Genomic DNA, 11,530 nt, shown 5'->3' with positions numbered 1-11,530 from the left:
CCGTCCACAATTCACCAAACCACAATGACCCAACTACGATAACATGAGCACCAAACTCAATTACGGAAACCCCGTTGACAACAACCCCCCAACTATTGGGGACAAATGATGACACATTTATAAAATACCGCTGAATCTTCCACCGGACCTTCACACCAGCCCCTATTGGATCATGTCAGTACTCAAAGATCCCAAACACCTCAAGAAAATTGTGGAAGACCTCGAAGACAAGCTAATGCACCTAGATGTGAAATATGGGGACATTATAATCAGACGAGTCATTGAATTTCTTGTCAATTCTATGCAATTTTTTATTATAACATAACTTTTATTTTTAATATTTCCTTTAATTAATTATAATTATAATATTTAAAATTTTAAAAAAAATATGAAAGGAGAATGGGCCAAATGCATTGACACAAAGAAAAGTGTATGCATGTGACATTAAGACATGAATGCGTCAAACCTTTAAATGTGTCCTAAGTAGGTTAGTTAAACCGACGCTTGAGTAGAAAAAAAGTAATTATTTTGATATTATTTTTGGAAATTTAATTATTTTGAAATTTTATTTAAAAAAATTGATTATTTTAAAAAGAATTTCACAAATGAACTTCACGTCCACGTACCCATGAATTTTTTTATACTTGTGAATATTAACCCAGACAAGAATGAGTAAAAGAAAAGAAAAGTCTTTAACATAATATTTTCAAAATAATCTAGTCAAAGAAAATTTAAAATTTAAAATAAAAAATTCAACCGAGAGTGGAAAAAAAGAAAGAAATGGTTGTACTAGTAGACATTCCGAGATTGAGGAACAGGAACACCACCATTCGGTTCAAAATAAAGGAAGTTTTTGTAACATAGAGAGACAGAGAGAGGTTATTGTTTTTGTCTTTTGAATTACCCATCAAATTTTCCGTTGAGTTGTTGTTGTTGTGTTGTGTCTTCCAAGTTCTGACAAAGTTTGAAACACCCACACACACACAGGTAACCTTTTTTTTCAGCAATATTAATAAAAGAAAAATGTTTTTGTGTTCCATTCTGACACCGTCACGTGATCCTGCAAATTCAACATACTTTCTCATCTTCCTCTCTCTCTTCTCTTAACCCACGCGCCATTTTCCTTTCAACTTCTTTTATTTACTTCTACTGTACTACAGTTACAGTACCAATTATTACGATTCTCACTCGTTTCCATTGTTGAAGTTCCTTCACCTACCACTCTCAGATCTTCTTTCAAAGGAACTAGGTACTACTTTTTTTGTTTTGCTTTCAAAGGAACTAGGTATCAGGAACTTGGTAGTTGTCACTGTTTTTTTTTATTATTCCCCTTTTTGAATTTTTTTTAGTACTGTTGAGTATACTTTGCAAAGTTTCTTTCTTTCTTTATAGTTATGGTTGTTTTTGCTTTATTTATTTTATTTATTCCTTTCTAGGTCGACGGTTTTCTCCTTTTTTGTTTCTTTACTTTTTTCTTTTTTTCATTTTGAAAACTTGTCATCTTTGTTTCTAACTCATGTACTCCTGTAACACTAACACCTCTCAGTTTCAATTGGATCCTATTTTGCATTTCAAGTTTCAACAGCTGTTACTGTGTCTGTTCTTTGGATCTTAGTTTCGTTGCATTTTTTTTCTTTGCTTTTTAAGGTTCTTAGTTGAGTTATTTTGCTTGGGTTTGTGCTTATTTGGCTACATTTTGATTTTGGGAATTGCAGAAAATGGGGATCATCTCTAGGAAGATTTTCCCGGCTTGTGGGAGCATGTGTGTTTGTTGTCCTGCTTTGAGGTCAAGATCAAGACAGCCTGTTAAACGTTACAGAAAATTGCTTGCTGATATCTTCCCTAAATCCCCGGTTTGTGATCCCACTTTCTTTTTCGAGTTTTATCTAATGCATTTAGAGCACATCGACGCCGGTAATAATTTGAAAAATGAGAGTAACCGAATGTAACCACGTGTTCGACACTAGACTTGTCATTCATATGAAATGTTGGCAATTATTACAGTAATTTTCATTTTACTTGATTATATTGTAGTATTTTTCACTTTATTATTCATTTGTTCGCGAAGTGGAGCCATGGTATTCATGTTTTACAACACTTCTCAGGATGAGCTTCCAAACGAAAGGAAAATCGTCAAATTATGTGAATATGCCGCGAAAAACCCTTTTCGGATTCCCAAGGTATTTATATATGCATGAGTAATTTATTTAATTTCATTCAAAGAAGATGAGGAAGATAGGATCTGCTCGAGTTAGTAGCTCGATCTGTTTATTCTGAGGTTCACTGTTTTTGCTCATTCTGCTAGATAGCAAAATATCTTGAAGAACGATGCTACAAAGAACTGAGATCTGAGCACATCAAATTAGTCAAGATTGTAGCAGAATCTTTCATTAAGTTGCTTTCCATTTGTAAGGTGCAAATGTAAGTTTCTCATGATTGATTATTGTGTTTCCATATTGTTTTGGCGGAATTTTATGTTTTGAATCCTTTTCTTTAGCTCATTTATAGTATTTGATTCGTCTTACAACTTTTCATTTATGTCGTGCAAATCGCAGAACATATTTTGCTGTTGATGTGCTTAATGTAATTTCGGAGCTTTTGGATTATTCCAAGGATGAGACTATTCAGACACTTGGTTGCCAGTCCTTAACAAGGTTCATCTACTGTCAGGTAAATAATACAATCCAGAAATATTTGGCTTTTTGCCTATGTGGCTACTGACACAATGAATGAGCAGGTAGATTCTACTTACACTCATAACATTGAGAAATTGGTGAAGAAAGTATGCATGCTATCACAGGAGCCCGGTGAAACACTCGAAAACTGCAGCTTGAGGGCATCGAGCTTGCAATGTCTATCAGCAATGGTAATCAGTGCTCCATTCATATTTTCTGTGTGCCAGTTCTGATTTTGTATGTTTAATGAAACATATGTTTCAGTTCATTGCGTGCTTATTATTACTTTCCAATGTTTATTTTCATGAAAAATTTCATGGTTGTTGTTATAACTCGTAACTTCATAATTGTTTCAGACTTTCTAGAGGTGCCTTGTTTATTTAACTGCCATTTTTTTCTCTTGATAGGTTTGGTTCATGACTGAATTTTCACACATTTTTGCTGATTTTGATGAGGTTAGTTATTGCGTTTCTGCCCAACTATTTTGTAACTGCTATTATACTTTGGTTTTCTTTGATTGATAGATTTTTTTCCAAATTTTCATGTTGAATTTCTTTCTTTATTCTTAGTCAAATGTCATCTCTAATTTGTTGGTTAATTTCAAAATATAGATTGTTCACGCCACTTTAGATAACTATGAGTGGAGTAGACGAAGTGAAGATGCTGACAGAACAGAGGCTCATCACAATTGGGTAGAAGAGGTTGTTCGTAGCGAGAGCCGGACTGGTTCTTTTGTTGGTAATGACAATCGCTCTAGTTGCTTGATTATCCAACCACGGCCCGAAGTAAAGGATCCTTCCCTCTTAACAAGGTATTTCTCATTCAAGAGCCGTGTGTTAGGCTTTTTACAGTGTTTTTTATTGCTGTTCCCTTATTCTTTTATTTATTTATTTTTATTTTTCATTCTTCTAGAGAAGAAATTGAAAAACCAGAAATATGGGCTCAAATATGCATTCAAAGACTGGTTGAATTAGCCAAGGAAAGCACAACTATGCGTCGTGTATTGGATCCAATGTTTGTCTACTTCGATTCAAGGCAACATTGGGCTCCTCAGGATGGTTTTGCAATGATGGTTTTGTCTAGCATGACCTACTTCATGGAGAACACAGGTACTGTTTTCTCATACCATTTCTGTCTGAATTGTGGTTTACCGACAAATCATTGGATGTATCGCCAGTTATCATATTTCCATATTTTACCTTCATAACTGTATGGAGTTTAGGACTTCGAATCAACAATAAGCTTTGAATATTAATTTTCCATGTATGATTACAATTTAAAACCTTTGATTTTTTTTTCTCATTGTTATTTTCCTAACTTTTTCTTCAGGGAATCAACGATTTATTCTAGCTTCTGTGATACATCATCTGGACCACAAAAATGTTATGAATGATCCCCAACTTAAATCGTATGTAGTTCAAGTTGCCACATCTTTAGCCATGCAGATTAGATCAGGGAGACGGCTAGCAGAGATCGGTTTTGTTGGTGACCTTTGCAGGCATCTCAGGAAAAGTTTTCAGGCCTCAAGTGAATTTGTTGGTGAACAAGAGCTCAACTTGAATATCTCACTCCAAAGTTCCATTGAGAACTGCTTACTGGAAATTGCTAATGGGGTAGGTTTATGAATACACACGCACAAAAGCGAACCGAATCTCAATTTGTGCTTTATTCAGTTACTGCATTCTATTTGTCTACTAAAATGCTGTTTTTTCTTTGTTGGTTGACTAGGTCATTGATGCTCAGCCATTGTTTGACTTGATGGCAATAACCCTAGAAAATATTCCGTCTGGTGTTGTTGGTAGAGCAACCATTGGATCATTGGTTGTCCTTGCTCGGGCACTCACTTCAGCATTGGCCAACTTACGTTTGCAGCAGGTGCGAGAATCTTGCTGCTATTGAACATTTAATAACCGTGTCTATATACTGCAAATCGAAGCTCAAAAGTGTAGTAAGGGTTTTATTGGTTTTATCTTGGAATACATCCATTGATCAGTCTTTTTTTGGGTTCCATGTAGGGATTTCCTGAATCTCTTCTCATGCAACTCCTAAAAGTAATGTTGCATTCCGACGTAGAGGCTCGCGTTGGAGCACACCTTATATTTTCTGTACTTCTTTTACCGAATTCCTTCCATACACATGAAGTTTCTTCGCTGCGGTCCAGATATCTAGATCAGCGTAGCAAAAAGAATTCTCATACTGCAGCCGCATCCGCTTCAATTACAGCTTTACTCGAAAAACTCCGCAGGGGCAAAGACAGTACAAATTCAGATCACGGGAATGTTCATGATGACAAAGAAAGAGATACTGTGGCCGAAGAGTGGAAGCAAGGCCGTGGCTTAAAGACTTCACCTAACTTTTACAAACTCAGCTCAATCATTGATAGGGCTACAGGATCAGCGAGTTTGACCGACACAGTAAGCAGCTGAATTGATATCTGTCAATAGGTTTTTATTAACTGTGATTTTTCTTAATACAGCTTTACAATATTTTGATATTGAATCGGATGGATTTCAGGAACCGTATGTTATGAAGCTAAGTGAAGATCAAATGGGCCAGCTTCTTTCTGCGTTTTGGATTCAGGCCAACCTTCCTGATAACTTGCCTTCAAATATTGAAGCTATAGCTCATTCATTCATATTGACACTAATTATTTTGCGCATAAAGGTAGTTTATCTTTGCACATTCACACTGATTATTTTGATTATTTTAATCGTCATTCTGATTAATTTAATCGTCATTCTGATTAATTTAATCGTCATTCTGATTATTTTAATCTTTAAAAATGCAATGTTTCAGAACCTAAAAGACAGAGATAACCTGGTGATCCGCTTCTTCCAGCTTCCTCTGTCTCTCTGGAACATGTTGTTGGAGAATAACGGTATGATCTAAATAAACTATTGTAATGTGAACTACTTAATTGAAATAAAAAACTAAAACAATTGTTTTTTATTGTTTCAAAAAAGAAAATAGAACTTAAGAATGCAAAATTGATATACTTTTGTTCTGGCAGGAGTGTTGCCCCCAGCACGTCAGAGGTCTATCTTTGTGTTATCCGCTGGGATGTTGATATTTGCCTGCAAGATATATCAAATCCATGATCTGAATGATGTGTTCGCTTCGATAGCAAAATCTGAAGTGAGTGACTGATCTTTATTACTACTCGATGTTGGTATGAATATGAAAACCGTGTTTTATGCTTTCTCCAAAGAAAACATCTTAACGACTACTTGCTTCCGTATAATCAGGTTGATCCGTTCTTGGGAATCAGTGATGATAATCAAGTATATGCTAAGATGCATATGGATTTAAGAGAGTATGGATCTGCTGCTGATAATCAGTTAGCCATGTCAACATTGTCTGAGTTGAGGAGCAAAATATCTGAATATGACCAGACCATAAAGAATGTTTTGGTTCGTAATTTGACGAACTTCATTGAGGTATTACATTTGATTCAGGGACCATTTTTTCTTCTCATAACCATCTGCGTCTGAGCCCTCACTTTCTGGTTTTCCTTTTTCTAGCTGGATGCGGATAACCTGGCTGTGCTACTGTCCGAGTCATTTAAGCCCGATGAAGACTTTGTGTTTGGTCCACAATCAATCTTTGATCAGAATCAATTGACTTGTCATTCTCAGGAGTCACTATCGATTGATGAGGTATGCTAGATATTTTTTTGCGGAGGAGTTAAAATAAGGGAGATGAGAAAGTTGAAGACAAATATAGTGAGCGTTTATTGTTTTTCAGGATTTTCCCTCAAATTCAGGAGGTGAAGACGATACAATCAGTGAAGCTTCTGTCTCTGACCTTTCTCGATTCATTCCAAAGATGCCTGTATCCCCTCCCCAGCCTCATGTTATCAGTATCGGACAACTTTTGGAATCGGTACACACTCTTCATTTTGCAATTGTGAATCACAAGCTGTATTAATCTGAATCTGCAGTATACTTTGTCCATCCCTTTGTTGAATCACATTATATTATCCTTGAAAAGACTACTAATAAATTTTTTCGAATAATACTGTCATTAACAAATAAGAAGTATATAATTCAATAGGAGACATTTAACATTGCATCCACTGGTTTTAGGCACTAGAGGTAGCGAGTCAAGTGGCAGGAACGACAGTCTCCACTTTGCCTCTCCCATACAACGCCATGGTAAGTCAGTGTGAATCACTTGGGACATGTGCAAGGAAGAAGCTTTCAAATTGGTTGACCGTCGAGAATCTTTACACTCAATCACCTGATCAGTCGTTTCTGGCCATGGCTCGTAACAGTAACGCAGCACTCGAAAAGGTATGTTCCAAGTCAGTTTGTCTATTTTGCCGTGCTATCACAATAGTCTCCACTTTAAGTGTTTGATCTTCTTGTAGGAAGCATATGAGGGTGAGAATGCGCAAGTAGCTGCATCTGCATTACCTAGGGACCCCATGAAGCTGCCTCCTGCTAGCCCATTTGATAATTTTCTCAAGGCTGCTGGGTGTTAACAAGCTAGCTAGGTTGCATATTTCATGTAAACATCTACTATGTTAATTCTAGATATTTTATTAGACACGAGTTTGTAGGAATGGTGAGCTTAACAAAACTTCAGTCACCATTTTAGTCCTTCTAACTACTATGTAGATCTTGGAACTCAATCTTGGAACTTAAGCCATGTAATATTTGTTGTATTATAGTAGTAGTAGCTAACAATTTCTTAACTAAACTGTTTCTGGTGGTACATATGGAATCTTGAACTGTTATGAGTAGGCCATAGAGATGAATTTCTGAGCCACTAACTGTTTTGGAGTCAACTGTGTCAGTGTATAATTAATATCTGGTTGCACGGATGCACTAGTCAAATTCTGACACAATAAATACTATATGTCTGGTTTCGTTTTTATGAAATGAATAATATTTGGGCCAACTTGTACACATAGATATTAGAAGTACAATACACATTTCAGCTTGTGCATAGAAAGTACTACAATACTCACATTGTTTTTGGGAGGACTATGTTTTTTTCTTCCATCTAACCAACTAGTAGTTCACTCTCTTCATGGTTAGACAACCTTCCATCACATGATTGTGTTTTTTCACACATTACATTAAGTTTCTGTACACCAGAGCACAAAAGATAGCTCCATAGTCTGAATGGACACATTTTATGATCTATGTTTTTCATCTTGAATTCTTAATCTACGGGATTTTCTTATGGCATCCTATAGGTTTCTTAGGCACTACGCATAAATATTAAAATGTCTTTCAGTTTTTGGAGATGCATATTCGAACACATCTAATATATATTAAACGAAGATCATTCCGAGTGATGTCTTATAAGTTGGGTTTTTTTTAATATTGGAGATGTATCTCCGGAATTTTTTAGAAATATATTCATAATTGATTAGTCCAATGGAAATTTCGGAGAGGCATCTTCGGAAGTTTGAGGCGAGATTTTGAAAATTACTGTCACCTTTGCATGTCAGTTTTTTTCGGAGATGCATCTCCGGAATAATTTGATATAGATAGTGATGCATAATCACACATCCATATTTATCTTTGACAACAAACTCTCGCCACAAAACCCTTCCATTATTAATCCTTATTTTCACTTTAAATCTCCAATCTTTTGGTTCATCACATCAAAGAAAGTTAAAGAAGTTAGAATTTCAAGTAAATATCATTTATTTCAATCCTCATGGCTCACATTAATCTTGTTTTTGTATGAGAAAACTAGCGTTTTTTTCAGAAATAAATCTTCAGAACGATTATGAACTTCTCCGGAAATGCATATTCGGTAACCGTTTGTGTTCATTTTTTAGCTCTGTTTAGAGCAGTAACGCTTATTTACTATTTTGTGGTAATTATTTTCATTAGATATGATTCACCCCGATGTTTTCCCCCAACAAGTTGGGTCTCCGAATGTCCAAGGTGTTGTTGTGAATGCGGTAAATGTTGGTAACCAATTTAAAAATGAGCAAGAGTTTGAATGTCATGATCAAATGCTTCAATGGATTCGTATGGAGACCTCCAAACTTTTTCAGCCCTGTTTACAGCAGTAACGCTTATTTACTATTTTGTGGTAATTGTTTTCATTAGATATGATTCACCCTGATGCTTCCCCCCACCAAGTTGTGTCTCAAAATGTCCAAGGTGTTGTTGTTAAGGCGGTAGATGTTGGTAACCAATTTAAAAATGAGCAAGAGTTCGAATGTCAGATGAAGATGTACTTTTGTTACAATGACGTGCGAAAGAAGCGAGAAATATAAAACTCTACTCTGGAATTTTAAACGAGACGACACCAGTTCAAGAAAATGTGAGTGTTCCTATAAGGTGCGTGGTTATATGTTGGCAAACAATCATTGAAGATGTAATGTTATATGTGGTTTGCATATTCATGATTTGTGTGAAAACTTAGTCGACCATCCAATTGCGTGTCGACTCATGCTGGAAGAGAAGGAATGCGTTACTGACATGACATTGAATTTGGTTCAACCGAAAAATATATTTGCAACTTTGAAACGTAAAAGACCCGGAAATATCTCAAATATCAGGCAAATGTACAATATTCAATATCAAACTAATAAGTCGCTTAAGGGGGATAAAACTGAAATGCAACATCTCTTGAAACTGTTGGATGATAACATTTATGTGTCTAGGTACCGAACGTGCGAGGATGAAGTGTCGTAACCTGAAAAATGGAATGCGAAAAAAAAACAACCGGCGAAGAAAGACAGGAGAGTCGCCACCGTGCGTTATTTATCCCAAAGGAGGGAAAGGAAACGCTCGAAGTAAACCTGGAAAAAGGAAAGGACAAGACAGGATCTCGCAACCAAATCTTGGGTTCGGGAGTCGATTATGCGAAGGGAAGGTATTAGCACCCCTACGCATCCGTAGTACTCTACGGGATCCACTTTTGTAGTTCTTGTCTAAAGGGTGTGGGTTTATCTAATGTGTTATTTACTAAAAAAAGGGGTCAAAAGAAAATGACTCGCACGGTTGTCGCATCCACTGCATACGTATCTCATCTGAATATGAGAATCAGAGTCTTCGTAGCTCGACTACCTAGGGGTTAAGGGTAATTGTTCTCGCTAAGACATCGCGTCTTATGCCTACGTATCTCATCTGGAATGAGAATCAGAGCAAGCCGTAGTTCGGCTAACTACGAGGTTATGGATTGGGTTTTGGATGAACGACGTTACTACGCAATCTACCGGATGCTCGACCTTTGGAGACTTACTCGCCTGTAGTAGAAGGAGTAAACGTGTGTTTAGGAGAAGAAAAATCAATGAAGGGTTAGGGTTTGGGATGTTCATGCAAAAAGAGTCCTGGACGAAGGAACCTGTAAAAAAAACACAAAAACATTGCCTCCTATCGAGGTCTTCCAGCTAGGAAAGCAGTAAAATGCGGGAAAAATGTAAAAGTACCACGCGGATAAAAATCCGAAGTAACAGTAATTAACGAAACAAGGAAACCCTGAGATCCTCCCAAGCTAACACCATCAAAGAAAGTGAGTCAGTACAGGTAATCGGAATGAAACCTCCAGGCGGTATCCCACAAATAAAGTGGAACACCAGGCAAGCTATCCCTGCATGAGTATGTGAGCCCTCACAAAAACTCAACAAAAGGGTTAGTGAAACACGATAAGCATTTTTTTCATGGATAATAGTGTGGTTTCAGAAACCTCAAACCCTGTGGCATACACTTCAGAAATTAAACGATTAGGCATTCAAGGCATTATTTATACATTCATACATAATTATGAACCCATGGGCAAAAACCTAATGAAATTCATCCATCATACCTCAAACATTCAGAGTATTCAACTTCAAAGCACAAAGGTAATGTGAATAAGGGCAAACCTGATTGGAGAGCTTGATTGAAATTGAGTTGCACCCGTGAGGTTTACAAAACAATCTTTAGGGTTTATGTGAGGCAGAGGTGATTCTGTGCAATTGAGTTCCCTTCAGGGTTTGGAGGCTGCTCTGAGTTCTCTGTCAGGTTTCTCTCCAGGTTTTGTCCAGGGTTTTGTTTCAAGGAAACCTCAGAGTATTTTGCTCCTCTTCCTTTTTCTCAAGTGAAGCCTTGGTATTTATAGACTAATATTGGTAGCTTAGTGGGTTTTTGAGAGAGGTCAAAGTTTGAGATTATTTATTTATTTATTATTATTATTTTTATTTATTTAAATAAAGTTTCTTGGATCTGATTCTGATTGACATGATGAAATGCAATATGAAATGTTAAATGACCTAAAAATGAATGCATGAATGAGAAGGGCAAATTTTGGGGTGTTACAGCTGCCCCTATTCAGTCATCAGCTAACTCGAGCAGGATGAAAGCGAACAGCTTATCAGACAAACAGGGTGAGCTGTGATTGAATACCAAAGACAGACCGAAGATTTGCGCTCCGAGAACTCCACAAAAATGCTGAAATACACCGCGCTGTTTATTTCTCTTCCGATCCTCTGGCTGAATCTGAATCAGTCTTTTGACTTAATCTGGAGTTTCGATCCTCTGGCTGAATCTATACTCAATTTAGTCCTCTGGTTGGATGTTAATTTTGATCCTCGGGCTGGATACGGTTTCAATCTTCTGGCTAGATCTTCTTCGATCTTCTTGCTAGATCTTCTTCGATCTTCTGGCTAGATCTCCTTTGTTTCGATTCTCTGGCTGAATCTATTTTCTTTGATTCTCTGGCTGAATCTACTTCGATCTTCTGGCTAGATCTGAATTGTTTCGATTCTCTGGCTGAATCTATTTCCGGTCTTCGGGCTAGACCTGACTTCGATCTTCTGGCTAGATCTTCTTCGATCTTCTGGCTAGATCTGAATTGTTTCGATTCTCTGGCTGAATCTATTTCTGGTCTTCGGGCTAGACCTG

At 36.9% G+C, this 11,530-nt stretch overlaps 1 protein-coding gene across 5 annotated transcripts; it reads left to right on the top strand.

Moving 5' to 3' along the window:
* The first annotated feature begins 799 nt into the window (after nt 1–799).
* LOC127091868 (protein SEMI-ROLLED LEAF 2) lies at nt 800–7,391 on the top strand. 5 transcript variants are annotated; one of them, XM_051030583.1, is made up of 20 exons: nt 800–987; nt 1,716–1,853; nt 2,106–2,180; nt 2,306–2,421; nt 2,556–2,670; nt 2,738–2,866; nt 3,083–3,130; nt 3,287–3,486; nt 3,588–3,784; nt 4,005–4,288; nt 4,404–4,550; nt 4,691–5,089; nt 5,190–5,339; nt 5,472–5,553; nt 5,686–5,810; nt 5,921–6,112; nt 6,197–6,331; nt 6,420–6,557; nt 6,761–6,967; nt 7,045–7,391. In XM_051030583.1, the coding sequence occupies exons 2-20, from the start codon at nt 1,719–1,721 to the stop codon at nt 7,156–7,158; spliced, it is 2,988 nt and encodes a 995-aa protein (XP_050886540.1). In that variant the 5' UTR covers nt 800–987; nt 1,716–1,718; the 3' UTR covers nt 7,159–7,391. The 5 variants fall into 5 exon arrangements, with proteins under 5 accessions (XP_050886540.1, XP_050886543.1, XP_050886539.1 ...); XM_051030586.1 differs by having other exon boundaries at nt 855–878; XM_051030582.1 differs by lacking the exon at nt 800–987 and adding an exon at nt 1,043–1,249.
* The last annotated feature ends 4,139 nt before the right edge of the window (nt 7,392–11,530 follow it).

Source organism: Lathyrus oleraceus, chromosome 6 (assembly GCF_024323335.1).
Source record: "Lathyrus oleraceus cultivar Zhongwan6 chromosome 6, CAAS_Psat_ZW6_1.0, whole genome shotgun sequence".
Lineage (NCBI taxonomy): Eukaryota > Viridiplantae > Streptophyta > Magnoliopsida > Fabales > Fabaceae > Lathyrus > Lathyrus oleraceus.
The sequence above is the reverse complement of the archived record's forward strand: the minus strand, read 5'-3'. Positions and strand labels throughout refer to the sequence as shown.